This window comes from Leptopilina heterotoma, unplaced genomic scaffold (genome assembly GCF_015476425.1).
Source record: "Leptopilina heterotoma isolate Lh14 unplaced genomic scaffold, ASM1547642v1 Lhet_161, whole genome shotgun sequence".
Classification (NCBI taxonomy): Eukaryota; Metazoa; Arthropoda; class Insecta; order Hymenoptera; family Figitidae; genus Leptopilina; species Leptopilina heterotoma.
Genome location: NW_025110876.1, coordinates 1,159,246 through 1,175,355, shown reverse-complemented (window position 1 = coordinate 1,175,355; position 16,110 = coordinate 1,159,246). Strand labels below are relative to the sequence as shown.

Below are 16,110 nucleotides of genomic sequence, written 5' to 3'. Positions count from 1 at the left end.
CCTTTCTAAATGTCATGTGCATATACTAGCACCTGAATCCGCGAGCCAAACATCTTTATCAGTATCTGTCGATTCTGAAAAACATGCACTAACATCATTAAAATAAGAGAAACCTTCTGTAACACTCTCACTATTTTTAGATTGTCCACTTTTATCACTGTTTAATTTTTTTGGACATTCTTTTACCCAGTGACCTTTTTCTTTACAGTAAGCGCACTTTGTCCTTTTCTTGAGTTCTTCAATTTTCTGTTTTTTGTGAACAAAAATTAGAACCAGAAAACGTAGTTAACCATAAATAAAACCTGAATAAAAACTACAACTTATAACTGCATGCCCGGATTCCAATTATAATGAAGGGAAAAAGTAGTGGAAAGTGGAATAATGTAGGAAACCAATTAAATAAAATAACTTGTTTACTTAAACTTACGTTGGATTATAACATAAAAACATCAAACTATTCCCAAACGTCGTAGACTTCGGGTCACAATTGATGCTCCGGATTTTAAAATGGCACTTTCAGCATTAATTTTAAATGGTAAAAGTGCCCTTTTAAGATGCGGAGCCTCAATTATCCACCATAAATTTAAGTTACAAACAACGAGGGAGAACACTTTGCAATTCGCGAACGAATCTCGCGAACCAAGAACAAGCAAACAAGTGCCGCATCTGCCTTGAGGATTTTGGCGAATGACACCCTCGGAAATCTTCGATCATTTCTGGGGTCAATCGCCCAATTCTCGGCAGACGCGGGAAACTATTATGTAACGCCACGTTACAAACTATTATCAAAAGTAGAACTATGAAAAATAAAATCAGAACAAAAATTGTGATCAGAAACAAAAAAGAATCAAAACAAGAACTAGGACCAGAAACAAAACCTGGACCAAAAGTAGAACAAGAACCAGAACTACAATTTATTTATTTTTTTATTGCTTAAAGAATTTTGGGGAATCTGTCTACAGATATACGTTGGATTCCGCACTCCAAGGTTATGTGAGGTTGTTATAATAAAAGAAAGTAAAAATAAAATATAAAGTAAAATAAAACGATAAATATTTTTTCAATAAGCTAGCGACCTACTGCCAGCCCCGACCCTAAAACTACAAAAACAAAAATTGGAACCAGAGTAACCAACTTCTAAACTGAAACTGTAACCAAAACTAAGACCATGACTAAAAATATAACTAGAAACTAGCATTAGCACAATAACGAAAGCCAGAAACACAACCTAAACCATAATCCATCAAACTATAATCGCAAAAGCAAATCCAGAGGAGTAACTGAACCAGAAATTAAACCAAAAATTAAAATAGAACCAGAACAAGAACTAACTAAAAATATAACCAAAGCCAAAATAAGAAATATAAGGCCAACGCAGAATAGATCTGTAACCGGAACCGCAATCGTAACCGTAAGCGTAAGAATGAGTTAGAGAAGGATAAACAATATACCTATCCTTCTCTAACTCATTCTTACGGTTACGCTTACGATTGCGGTTCCGGTTACAGATCTATTCTGCGTTGGCCTATACTTGGAACCAAAAATAGAACCAAATTTTGCATAAAGTTATATAATCATTCGGATAAAAATTTAGATGTAAATTATTTAATCGCAATTCTTTTTAAAATAAAAAAATTACGTCAGATTGGCATGGAATTTTTTAATCTAATTTTAGATATGTGACACACGTGGAATGATATAATGCGAAAAAGTGTTCATTTTACATAAACTAGTGTTTAAATTGTATAATTGGCACTTAATTCAATATGTACATTATCAGGAACGTACTAAATTTTCATTTTATGAATATTTTCATTTCTTTTATTTTTCTATTAAAATTTTAAAACAATGGCAAAAAGCTATTATTTTTTTACGAAATTTTTTCTGATTATCTACAATACTGTTTACGAATTAAAATTTTTATATTTTATATTATTCATCAAATAAATTAATTTTATTTGTTCAAATAAGATTATACGACCTAAATTATTTTCTCTTTTTGTGTCGATTATTTTATTATAATTATTACAAATAGTGTATATATATATTAGTTTCGTAAAGTAAAATTTTAGTTCAAACGCTTGTCTTAAAAAACTGTTATTGAAGTTTACAAAAGTTAAAGAGGTAAGATAAATTTTTTCTAATTTGGAAATTTTTAAATTCTTGCGCTTTTCATCTGTATTTGAAAAATACATTTTTGTTTAAATTTCAGGATAAAACTGAATTTATCCCAAAAATTTTAATTATGTTGCATTATTTTGTGGCACTTATTTTTATTATTGAAACTATAGAGTCAAAACGCGTCAACCGTGAATAGAATTTTTTTACAGTTTTGGAAAAGTAATAAAAAAATGTTTTTTTAAAACATTTATGAAAATCTGTAGCTCACAGCAACCAAAAAAAAAACACTTTTAACTGTTTTTCGAGATTTTAAATATTTATACCTTTTTTTAAAATAAAAATTTTTTGCATTATTTAAGAAAAAAATTAATAACTCATTACTGTTTTGCTAGAAATTAATGGCAATTTTTTTGGTAGTTATTGAATAATCTCTTTTAAATAAAGTAAATTGCGAGAAAAAAAATTGAAAAAGTTTTAATTTTTAATAACAATTTTATAAACAATTAGTGTTTTTTATGCTTTCTAGAGCAAGGATTTTAATGAAATTTATATGTAAGATACATTGAACGTACATCTTTATATTCCCGAAAAAATAATTTGTATTTCCAATTACAACCGGAGATTTTGAATTTTTTGTTGCGCCGTGCGGCATCCATCGCTGTGATAAATGCCGCGGTAAACGAGCAGACGGCGCACGTCGCAACAAAAAATTCAAAATCTCCGGTTGTAATTGGAAATAAAAATTTTTTTTTCGGGAATATAAAGATGTAGGTTCAATGTATCTTACATATAAATTTCATTAAAATCCTTGCTCTAGAAAGCATAAAAAACACTAATTGTTTATAAAATTGTTATTAAAAATTAAAATTTTTTCAAAATTTTTTTTCGCAATTAAGTTTATTTAAAAGAGTGGATATTCAATGACTACCAAAAAAATTTCCATTAACTTCTAGAAAAACAGTAATGAGTTATTAATTTTTTTCTTAAATAAAGCAAAAACATTTTATTATAAAAAAAGGTATAAATATTTAAAATTTCGAAAAATGGTTTAAAGTGTTTTTTTGGTTTGATGTGAACTACAGATTTTCATAAATGTTTTAACTTTTCCAAAACTGTAAAAAAATTGTATTCGCGGTTGACGCGTTTTGACTCTATAGCGACTGATGAGTGTATTCACAATTCTTATTATCAGGAAGAAATTTTACATTGTGGAGAATTTATTACTATAAAACATGTTATTAAACCTGATTTCGATTATTGTGAAGTAAGATGTACAAATGGAGCAGACTTGTCAAATTTTAGTTATCATCTTCCTCTTGAGCATAAGTTATTTTATCAACAGCTTACAACTATAATTAATTGTAATATTCAGGACACCAGAAATATTTATGAATTATCGAATATCATTAATATACGTTCTCATTTGAAACTAAAACAAACAAACGTTGTTCTTAAGGATTTATTTAAGGAACTAAATATATCGAAATACTTGATTACAGTGATAATAATTTGACCTTAGTGGAAAATACCACTTTTTCCAGTCTTCTCTATTTGGAACAACTGAATTTAAGGAACAATCAGATACAGGAGATTTATAATGATTCCTTCATGGTTTTTACTTATTTAAAAATCCTCGATTTCAGTTTCAACAGACTGACAAAATTCGAAGAAAAAATTAGATATGGAATTTTCAATTATCGAAATAATCAAGGTTATATCCCACATTTAAAGAGTTTGAATATAAATAACAATTACCTACAGGAATTACCAAAAAATTTACTAAACGATTTATCATATTTAGAAGAACTTAGACTCAATCATAATAATTTGACATAATTGGATTTAAAGCTTTTCCAAAATTTACCATTCCTTCAAAATCTTTATCTGAGTTATAATCAAATTAATAAAATTCCACATGATCTATTTGAAGATGTAACAAATCTCGAGGTACTTGATCTTAATCATAATAATTTGAAGTTTTTGGACGAGACAATATTTAAAAATCTAGGGAACCTAAAACGTTTGTACTTGGCCTATAATCGATTAGAAATTATTCAGATAAATTTACTTCGAAATTCACAATATTTAGAGACATTAGCCCAGGTGCGAATTTAGGTTGGCCGCCAGAGTTTGAAGGTTGGCCCAAGGTTGGCCTAACTTTGGCAAGCAAAGTTTTGGTTGCCAGAGTTTGCCCAACTTTGGCAAGTACTTGTGCCCACAGTTGGCCCGACTTTGCAAGCCAACCATTAAATGCAGAGTTTAACCAACCGTCGGGCCAACTTTGGCGACAAAGGTTGGCACAACTTATCCAAACGTAGTTTAAATGACTTAAACTTTCTTGGTTGGCCGAACTCTGGGCCACGGTTGGCCCAACGGTTGGCAAAACTATGTGAAACACAGTTTAATTGACTTACATTATTTTGGTTGGCCGAACTCTGGGCCACGGTTGGCCCGACGGTTGGCAAAACTATGTGAAACGCAGTTTAATTGACTTAAACTTTCTTGGTTGGCCGAACTCAGGGCCACGGTTGGCCCAACGGTTGGCAAAACTCTAGAAACGCAGTTTCATTGACTTAAACTTTCTTAGTCGGCCGAACTTTGGGCGACGGTTGGCCCGACGGTGGGCAAAACTTTGTGAAACGCAGTTTAATTGACTTGATTTTTCTTGGTTGGCCGAACTCTGGGCCACGGTTGGCCCAACGGTTGGCAAAACTTTGTCAAATGCGGTTTAAATGACTTAAACTTTCTTGGTTGGCCGAACTCTGGGCCACGGTTGGCCCGACTGTTGCAGCTTAAATATACATTTTGCGTTATGCACTCCCATGTGAGCGTAGCGTAGTGGTCAGTGTATAAGTCTTCGGTGCGTTAGGTTAGGGGTTCGATCCCAGCGAGCGATAGATATTTTCGAAAATGTATGTATGAGATTGTGTTTAATAATAATAGGTAAAGGTTATATCTGATGTTCCCGCTAATAATAACGTGTTAATTGTTTAAATAATGTAGTTTTTTAATAATTTTTTACCCTTGGCTGTTGAAGTTGGCCAAACTTTGAAAATTGTGGTTGGCCCAACTTACGCATCTAAAGTTGTGCCAACTTTGGCGTCAGTCTTTGGACCAACCATTGAAATGTATAGTTGGCACAACATATGCATTGTAAGTTGGGCCAACTTCCTTATGAGTTGTCGGGCCAACTATCGTCGCCATTAGACGGTCGCCGTTATCATCTGTATGGTTGGCCCAACCTCTGGCACGAGAAGTTGGACCGACTTTGTAAAAGTTGGCCCAACTATGGGCCGACCAAAAAATCGCACCTGGGAGATCTCAGTCACAATAAATTGACAACTTTGGATGAGAGACTTTTTCAAAATGTATGTTTTCTCAAACACTTGCATCTAAATTACAATCAGATAGAAGAAAACTGTAAAACTTTATTTCAGAATTTAACAAGTTTAAAACAACTTTTACAAAGTCGGTCCAACTTCTCGTGCCAACACAGTTTTTCTACGGATATCAAATTGAGACAAAAAACGAATCAAAAGTGTTGCGAAGCAACGTTTTGATTCGTTTTTTGTCTCAATTTGATATCCGTAGAAAAACTAAGAAAGGTTGGGCTAACCATACAGATGATAACGGTTCGTCGTCTAATGACGACGATGGTTGGCCCGACAACTCATAAAGAAGTTGGCCCAACTTAAAATGCATATGTTGTGCCAACTGTACACTTTCTATGGTTGGTCCAAAGACTGACGCCAAAGTTGGCCGAACTTTAGATGCGTAAGTTGGGCCAACCACAATTTTCAAAGTTTGGCCAACTTCAACAGCCAAAGGTAAAAAATTATTAAAAAACTAAATTATTTAAACAATTAACACGTTATTATTAGCGGGAACATCAGATATAACCTTTACCTATTATTATTAAAAACAATCTCATACATACATTTTCGAAAATATCTAACGCTCGCTGGGATCGAACCCCTAACCTAACGCACCGAAGACTTATACACTGACCACTACGCTACGCTTAAATGGGAGTGCATAACGTAAAATGTATATTAAAGCTGCAACAGTCGGGCCAACCGTGGCCCAGAGTTCGGCCAACCAAGAAAGTTTAAGTCATTTAAACTGCATTTGACAAAGTTTTGCCAACCGTTGGGCCAAACGTGGCCCAGAGTTCCGCCGACCAAAATAATGTAAGTCCATTAAACTGCGTTCCTCAAAGTTTTGCCAACCGTCGGGCCAACTGTGGCCCAGAGTTCGGCCAACCAAAATAATTTAAGTCAATTAAACTGCATTTCACAGAGTTTTGGCAACCGTCGGGCCAACCTTGGCCCAGAGTTCGGCCAACCAAGAAAGTTTAAGTCATTTAAACTGCATTTGACAAAGTTTTGCCAACCGATGGACCAAACGTGGCTCAGAGTTCGGCCGACCAAAATAATGTAAGTCAATTAAACTGCGTTTCACAAAGTTTTGGCAACCGTCGGGCCAACCGTGGCCCAGAGTTCGGCCAACCAAGAAAGTTTAAATCATTTAAACTGCATTTGACAAAGTTTTGCCAACCGTTGGGCCAACCGTGGCCCAGAGTTCGGCCGACCAAAATAATGTTAGTCAATTAAACTGCGTTTCACAAAGTTTTGCCAACCGTCGGGCCAACCGTGGCCCAGAGTTCGACCGACCAAGAAAGTTTAAGTCAATGAAACTGCGTTTCTAGAGTTTTGCCAACCGTTGGGCCAACCGAAACTGAAAGTCTTTTAAACTACGTTTGGATGAGTTGTGCCAACCTTTGTCGCCAAAGTTGGCCCGACGGTTGGTTAAACTCTGCATGTAATGGTTGGCTTGCAAAGTCGGGCCAACTGTGGGCACTAGTACTTGCCAAAGTTGGGCAATCTCTGGCAACCAAAACTTCGCTTGCCAAAGTTAGGCCAACCTTGGACCAACCTTCAAACTTTGGCGGCCAATTCAAATTCGCACCTGGGTAGTCAAGTTTAACTAATTTTTCAGTTATTTTTTACTCAAATTAGTTATTTATTCCCTATTATTTTTATTAATTTTTTAATATTATTTTTATTTATAAATTATTTATAAATTTCACTCTTTTTAATTACAGTTCCACGTCGAAAAATTCCATTGAATTTTTCGAACTGGGAACCAGCGCGAAGTTTTTCAAGACACAAATTTTTTCTAAATCGGAAATAAATTTTAGAAAAGTTCTGTGTACCTTCATGTTGCAGAAAAACCTCTTCTTTAATAAAAAAAAGCTTCAAACTGATAAAAGAAGCCCAAATTTGAAAATCGACTCCAAAAATTATTTTAAAAAAAAATTGTCAAGACCAGCGTCGTTTTTCGAGACACAAATATTTTCTGAATCGGAAATAAATTCTAAAAAAGTCCAAATTTGATATTAGACTCCAAAAATTGTAATAATAAATTTACAAGAGCGTCATTTTTCAAGATACAAATTTTTTCTGAATCGGAAATAAATTTTAAAAAAGTTCTTAGTTCATTAGTGCTTCGGCTTATATTATTAGACTCAACTCATAATAGAATAGTTCAGATATTATTAAAATAAAAAATTTGGAGAAAAGAAAAGTTCCATGGAACTTCTGGGGGGTTTTTTCATGGAATTTTTCGAATAAATTATTGCTACCAACTTAATAATAAAATTTACAAAAAATTTGTAAGATTTTTGCAACAAGCTTTTTGCAATCATACTGAAATATTTTCCAGTTTTAGGAAAAAAATGATTTATTTTTTGAATTTTATACTATTATATTTATTTTTGCTACCTGCTTTTTTCCTTACTTGAAAAACTAACATTACGGAAAATATTTTGAAAACTGAGGGGACTGGGATTTGAACCCAGGTTGGACGCTGCAACGTTGATTTTAAATAATCACGTTATAAAAACCGAATTGAGTTTTCGCCGAAACTTATTCAGTTAATTCTTGATTAATTATTATAAATTAAATGCGATAGCCAGAATCGAACTCAACATTTTACTTTAATATTATGCTGTTGAATTGTATAGAATCAATATAATACAGAAATGTTGAGTTGTATAAAAATCATATTGTTTATCTCAAGAGAATTCCACACGTTTTGGTTGATTAGAAAACACAATGTTATTTATTGTTATTTAATTATCAACCGACCGAAAATGTGTCAACAATTAATATTAATCGGCACAAATCTACTGTCAACTGGCAACCACCTGTCATAGATGTTGGGCCTGTTATCATGCTGCTATGGCGAACCCAAGGTGCGCATGACATATATATACAGAGCCGAAGCAGGATGTCAATTAACCTAATTTCGTCAGTTCGTGCCTGGCTGCCGATTGTACCGTCCAAAATCACCGCGGTTGATCATTCCAATTAAATTGATAGTGATAATGGATTACCAAGCTTTGTTGGGCCGAATCAAAGGTTAGTGTCCAGGATCCACCTTCCTCGTTGTCTTGGAAATAACACCGAGGTGTACGGTGTGACCGAGAAATAATATCGAGACGGAAGACCGCATGGAAAGCCGATAGGATTCCGCCATTTTCTGTCGACCGACGCAAATTACCGGCGTGTGGAAGTTCTCAGTTCTGTTCACAAAGTTTAATGTTTAAAATAAAAAGAAGGGTGATTTAAAAGAAAATAATATACTTGTGTGTTCTTATAATTCTCTTTATTCAATTGTTTTATTTGTGTGTTAAATTCATCTTGTCTCTCTCCTCTGTGTGCGGTACTCACGCCCTATTATTTCAATATAAAACGTAACTTCGTGTAAATAAAATATTGAACTCGGTAAGAGCTAGTCCGGGAAAGTTCACTGTAAAAAATTTTTATAGTAAATTTCCCATACTTGTTTTGGACGTAATTAACCTATACCAGTTTTGAATTTTTTCCATACATTTGTATGGGAAAAAAAGCAAACACTGTATGATAATATTAATATCGTTATATGAAATTTTTCCATACATTTGTATGGGAAAAGGACCAAACATTGTTATTATTATAGGTAATTTTTTCTTACAATTGTATGGAAAAATTTGTATATCCTATAGTATTTTTAGTATAATAAACTACAATTTTTCCATTTCATTAGTATGGAAAAAATTGTATATACAAAATGGTAATATCACTATATTCAATAGTAATTCTCTCATACTGCACGGAGAGAAAATATATATTATATTTTGTAAAAGTATTTTACAAATTGAGAAAAAAGTGCCACAAAGCGAAATTTTGATATAAAAAATACTAAACTTTTTCCTCAATTTAAAAAATACTTTTACAAATTTTAATATATTCTTTTTCCGATTATGGAACATTCAACATTAATTTTTTATTAAAACAACAATTAATCCTTAATAATATTTTTATTAATTTGAAAATTTTAGGCTCCGGTATAACATATAATGTTGTTAAATTTAATAATAAACATATTGTGTATCTTATAAAAAAGTAACTTCATAACCGTTGATTTCTTCATATGCCTTCAGTTCATATTTTTAAATCTGAAAAAATATATAACAATCATATTAAAAGATGGAGAGCAAAAAATTGAATTATTCATAATTTTCTTACATGTAAATTTTAAAAATACTTACTTTTGTATTCCTTTTTCAATAACATAATTTTGTTACATGACGGGAAATATTATATAATGTTTTGTAATTTTTTTATACTTATGTATGGAAAAAAATATTTCCATACATAATTTTTCTTAAATTGTAATTTTTCCATACTCAAAATTGGACTTTTACTATATTTCCATAATGTCTTGAAATTTTTCCATACTATTGTATGGAAATGCATATTCCCATACTGAGTATGGGAAATAATCCATACACCCGGGTAGTTTACCTACCTGGCGCCGGGGAAGTTCCCTAAAACTGGTCATCGATGGTGCATTATAAGTTAGAAGTGTGGAATTTATAATTCAGCAATTGAAATCAGTAAATTGTCATTTTTGTAACGATTCGCGGGTAAGATCCGCAAGGAAACGTCAACATCGTTACAACGCACACTAAGCAAAGGCCTCAACTAACAAGCTAAACAATCAACTGTCGTAGAATACAAATTTCTTCACATTCTACTTCCTCTGTTTGTTCAGTCCCAGTTCAAAACAGGCAAAAAGAAGACTTTTTTAGTATATATTTTAAAAATAACTATGACATTTATTTAAAAAATTTCTTTTACATGTAATAAATAATTTATTTAAGAATTAATGTAGGAAATTATTTGCTGATTAAGAATTTTAATTAAGGAAGATTTCGACTATATCAGCAATTAGTGACATCTATTAGACGTCAATTGAACTCTTTGGTTTAGAGTCAGGTGTTATTCTTAAGATAATTATTCCGATATGGTTGTCGGTAAATAATTATATTTTTGAATTTTAATTTTTGATCTGAAAAAATAAGCTGCGTGAACGACTGCACTGTGCATCTGTGAGGACTCGAACCCCAGTTAATAGCTGCCTTTCGCGGGACTAACGCCTACCAATGCACCATGCCAACACAGCCTGGACGTTCACGTTTCTTATAATCTCAGATCAAGCCCATACACTAGTCGAAGAGCTGTATAGTTAATGTAGGAAATTATTTGCTGATTAAGAATTTTAATTAAGGAAGATTTCGACTATATCAGCAATTAGTGACATCTATTAGACGTCAATTGAACTCTTTGGTTTAGAGTCAGGTGTTATTCTTAAGATAATTATTCCGATATGGTTGTCGGTAAATAATTATATTTTTGAATTTGAATTTTTGATCTGAAAAAATAAGCTGCGTAATATAGTCGAAATCTTCCTTAATTAAAATTCTTAATCAGCAAATAATTTCCTACATTAACTATACAGCTCTTCGACTAGTGTATGGGCTTGATCTGAGATTATAAGAAACGTGAACGTCCAGGCTGTGTTGGCATGGTGCATTGGTAGGCGTTAGTCCCGCGAAAGGCAGCTATTAACTGGGGTTCGAGTCCTCACAGATGCACAGTGTAGTCGTTCACGCAGCTTATTTTTTCAGATCAAAAATTAAAATTCAAAAATATAATTATTTACCGACAACCATATCGGAATAATTATCTTAAGAATAACACCTGACTCTAAACCAAAGAGTTCAATTGACGTCTAATAGATGTCACTAATTGCTGATATAGTCGAAATCTTCCTTAATTAATTTATTTAAGAATTTGTAAACAAAATTTTTTTTCATTTTTATTTCAAAATGGCGGCGATATACGCCATTTTCGAAAATGCCCATTTTCGGTGGTAAGATCAATTCCAAACTTTCTAAAACAGATAAAACCAAAAAGGAAGTGACATTCTCTTCGTTAGATAATTCTTTAGGTGTGGAACCTCAAAAAAGTGGAATTTTCTTCCCCCCCTTTTTTTAGAGTACTTTTTCCCAAAAATAAGCAAAAAAAAGGTGTTTTTATTCAGAATTTCTCTTATAAAAAGAAGGGGAGTTGGAAATTTTCCAGTTTTTGAGGTTCCTCTTATAGGCATGATGACGCTGAATCAAAAGCCGTTTGATTTTTCAAAATCGCTTCAGAAGAACTCGAGATATCATTCTTACCAGATCAAAAAAAGACATTTTGAGAAAAACGCATTTAAAGTTTTTGTTCATAAGTTTCGAAATAAATTTTTTTTAAAAAATCATCGGATTTGCTTGAAAATCTTTACTCGGGGGTTTTTGAGGTCGCTAATTACGAATATGGAAGCAGATTTTTAAAATTCAAAATGGCGGATCCAATATGGCGGACATTTTTTTCAAAATCATTGGATTTGCTTGAAAATCGTTACGGGGGGGTTTTTGGGGTCGCTGATTACGAATATGACATCATTTTTTCAAAATTGAATATGGCGGATGCAATATAGTGGACGAAAAAAAAATTAAAATTAAAAAATTGTCTTTTCCGCCATATTGGATCCGCCATTTTGAATTTTGAAAATTTGATATCTAATTTGTGATCAGCAACACCAAATACATTTTTGTTTTTCTTTTTTAAAAAATGCAAATGAGAAAACATTTAAATCATTCGATTGCTTATCCGCATACAAAAACATCTTTGACATATGGCGAAGAATAAGGATGTATAACTTTTGTTTAACTTCGAATTTTGCAATAATATTTTAGGAGAGTATTCTTGACACTATAAGAAATCCGAAAATAAAAACAAAAAAAAATCGATTTTTTTTACATTTTGAACTGGAATGTCCCCTTAACAAATTCATGAAAGTAAGAAATTTTTCTCTTCCATTCAAGGTACTTTTTTCTTTATTAAAGAAAAAAATTTTTAAATCTCATTTTTTTTTGCATTACTTGGCATCTTATTAAAAATGAAGTTTTGACAAAAAGAAATTATAGTGTTATTCTGTATCGCATATATACAAAGCTTTATAGAAGACCTCTTGAACTTCAGCTTGATGGGATGAAAAGCATATCGGATCAGTATCGGCTTTCCCATGAAGTAGCAATCCTGTCACTTTCCGCGTCTTTCTGTCCATGATTGCGTGGAGAATGATTATCCGAGCACTTCAGGTTGCTACCTACCATGTTTCTTGATTACCATCGGCACACACAGCTGCGCCCACAATTTGTGTTTCCCGTCAAGCGTTCGCAAGAGAGCCGTCCGTCAACGTCTTACCTTACCCATAACGATGCCAGAAGCCAGAATCACGATGAGACTGTTTAGATACATACACATATATACAACACTTATTATATATATATATATATATATATATATATAGGTGAATCCTTCTTGATAGTGTTCATCGTCTGAGAGAGGTAACCTCAGAAAAATAACTTGAGAAAACGAAATCCGATCCCTCCAGGTAGATTTTTGTCAGAAATATATTATCAAACACAAAATTCAATCCTATACAATTTTCCATCCCAGAAAATTAAAACTATAATCTTTATAGTGGAAAGTATAGTTCTGATTAAAAATATAGGATTTAATTTAAAGATTGTTGTGGATTGATAATTTTATATCTATTGAATTTATATATGTAAACGCCTTCAATTTCTTTTTTGACATTTACGTCGCATTTAGCTAACATTTATTTTCTATATATACCGCAGAATCACGGTTTGATTAGACGACTTATGATAATATCTTGAAATGACTAGAAAATTACGTCCATTGAAAGAAAAATTTTTATTACCCCAAGAAACCAAATTAAAGAAAATGCAATCTTGTATAAATTCTGCTGGCGGTGATTTATTTAACCTAAAAAGATATCAAAAAAACGTTTCTTGGAGAAAAAATACAAATTTTGCTATCTTTTTAGGTCAAGACGGTATTTTTTTCTTTACAATTTGCGGAGAATTATAAGTATAATGTAATCTTGATTTTAAGCAAATGTAAAAAGCTATAAATATAAAGTCTGTCAATTTTTGTGTAAGAAGATTTATACGATAGTTAAGGTAGCATGTCATCTGTAAGCTTACGGCAACCTTACCGCTTGCGCAGGAATCTTACGAAAAGTACAGTTTAATTCCTTTTAAGATTCAATTTATTGTTATATATAGATAGTCTATAAGCAATCTGTAAACTTGCAGGAAGTTTGCTGTAAGTATCAAAATGTTCTCAAAATGTGCAAAAATAAAGCTTGATGCAAGCTTATGCAGCAAACTTACGCCATGCTTGCAGCAAAATTGCAGTAAAAAATTTTATTATAATTAAATAAAATGTATTAATATCATAACGTAAAATTGACAGCAGAAAGGTTACTGCAATCTTGCAGCAAGCATGACGTAAGTTTCAAGGGCGTAGCCAGGGGGGGGGGGTTGGGGATTCAAACCCCCCCAAATTTTGGAAAAATTTATATGTTAAAGCCTAAATTTCTAATTTTATTCTGAGTACACCTCTTATCAAATTACATAAACCTCCCCTCCCGAAACTTATTTTTGGCTACGCCTCTGGTAAGTTTACTAGTCATTTGCAACAGAATTTTAAATCAAGATAGGATTTAATAAAATCCTCTTTTTCAGATATATTCTCAAAGTATTGAAATAAAAATGGCACTATTTATATTCTCCGCCTCTCTCAACTCGAATATAACTGTGGTCGATTTATGTCCGCACAAACATTGTTGAACTCCTTTTTGTGGTCAAATGTTGTCCATTGTACACTAAATGTCATACATTGTGTGGTCATCAAAATTACAAATTTGCAACATGCATTAAATTCCCGCAGAAAATTTGCGGTGGCAAAATTAAATATTGATGTTTACTCTGCTAATACAACATTGAAGACCACAGTGAAAACGTTATACATATATTATATAGAAGGCAGAAATAATTTCATTTTGAAATAATATTTTTAAAGAAAATATTTATTTCCGCGCTAAGTGTTTCATAAATGAGAAATAGTCATAACTCCTTTAAAAATACGTTTTGTTTATTTGCTAAATACAATCATTTTGGAAGTTTGAAAATCAAAATACAATTATCTTATGTTAAGAAAAAAGTTGTATTCCGCAATTATTGTATTATGCTTGAGGTTAATTGTTTGATATTAATTTCAGGTGTTAGATTATCTGTTGATATGGGCATGGTTAACGCATTTCGACGTCTCCGTCTTGTTAAACGATTATGGAAACACACGCAATGTAAAGTCAAGGAGAGTCCAGAATAGAGTCGAACGCGCTGATAGTAACGCGCTCGTCCATATGGAATACATAGGAGGAGCGCGTTAGTATCAGCGCGTTCATACCGACGTCGACTCTATTCTGGACTCTCCTTCAGGACATTATCGTAATAAACAGGTTATTTATAAAGGTTGATAGCTTCCTTCCATATACTGAAATTATACCGTCGTCTCCGTTCACGTATGTTACTGACAGGTTGTCAGAGGAAACTCTCCCCCTCTCTCTCTTTCTCTCTCCCCTTCCTTTCATTTCGAGTCTCGACTTCGCTCGCAGATATAAATATGCAATACCTCTTGTCATATGCAGCGCCTAATAATTGAATGTATAATAAAGAGGGCGTCGCTCGACGTCATGCTGATAGATAGACAGCTTGCAAGAATGGCAGACGAACGGACGTCGGCTGTCAATTTTATTCGCTCGTAACATCGTTACTTCAATTATTAAACAATTTTTAATAATAACTTCATTACCATCAGCTATTAAACTATGGATATCCTCTTTTATTTTCAAACAGAAATAGCTTTTTATCCTTTAAGGGGTTACGCGTACACTTAGGATTTTCAAAAAATCGATTTTTTTTAAAATGCATTTTCTAAAAGTATACCATTTCAAAAGTATTGTCTGAAAATTTGAGACAAATCGGACTATTATTTATGGAGATATAGAATTTTGAATGGAGCCGTCTCAGCCGTTACTATGGCCAGGCGGCGGGATTCAAAACTTTGAACTCGTTTTTCTCAAAACCATGTTTTGGGAGTCGGTGATCACTGTAACTTGAGAACGGCTTTACCGAACGGTTTGAAATTTTTACCACTTATTTGTTATATAATTGGGTGGTACTTGAACGAAGGATTTTTTTTACAATAATTTTTTTTTATAGCTGAAAATGTGAGTAAAATTTTTGTCAAAAAACAATTTTTGACTTTCAACATCCGCCATTTTGCGAAAAATCACAATTTTTCAAATCCCTTCGTTCAAGTACCGCATTATATCATTACCTAACGATTTCTCCTTCGCGATTTGATTTTAGATGATCCAGTCAAGAGATAGCGTGATCACCACGAAACCATTTTTATTTAAGGAGCTCACGCAAATGTTCTATCATTCGGATATTTCTTTATATTTATGGACTATAATTTCAGAAAATTTTCTTGATATATATGTATTTTATGTGGAAAAAGATTTTTTATTAATTATTTTAAAGTGTGGCCACAAAAAATTCCTAAAAAAACAGCTTTTCTTGAAGCTCTAACTGTACGTAACCCCTTTAGAAAGTTGTAAGTTTTCTGCAATGTTTTACCACGCTTGGACTGCAAACGTCCTATAAGTTTTCTGCAA

The 16,110-nt window shown here is 32.6% G+C and overlaps 1 protein-coding gene across 1 annotated transcript; it reads left to right on the top strand.

The window, feature by feature from the left end:
- The first annotated feature begins 3,802 nt into the window (after window positions 1-3,802).
- Window positions 3,803-14,759, top strand: LOC122498931 (connectin-like). Its single transcript, XM_043606932.1, has 4 exons — window positions 3,803-3,832; window positions 3,970-4,224; window positions 5,433-5,541; window positions 14,650-14,759. Exons 1-4 carry the CDS (start codon window positions 3,803-3,805, stop codon window positions 14,757-14,759), a joined length of 504 nt encoding a protein of 167 aa, XP_043462867.1.
- Window positions 14,760-16,110: the final 1,351 nt, after the last annotated feature.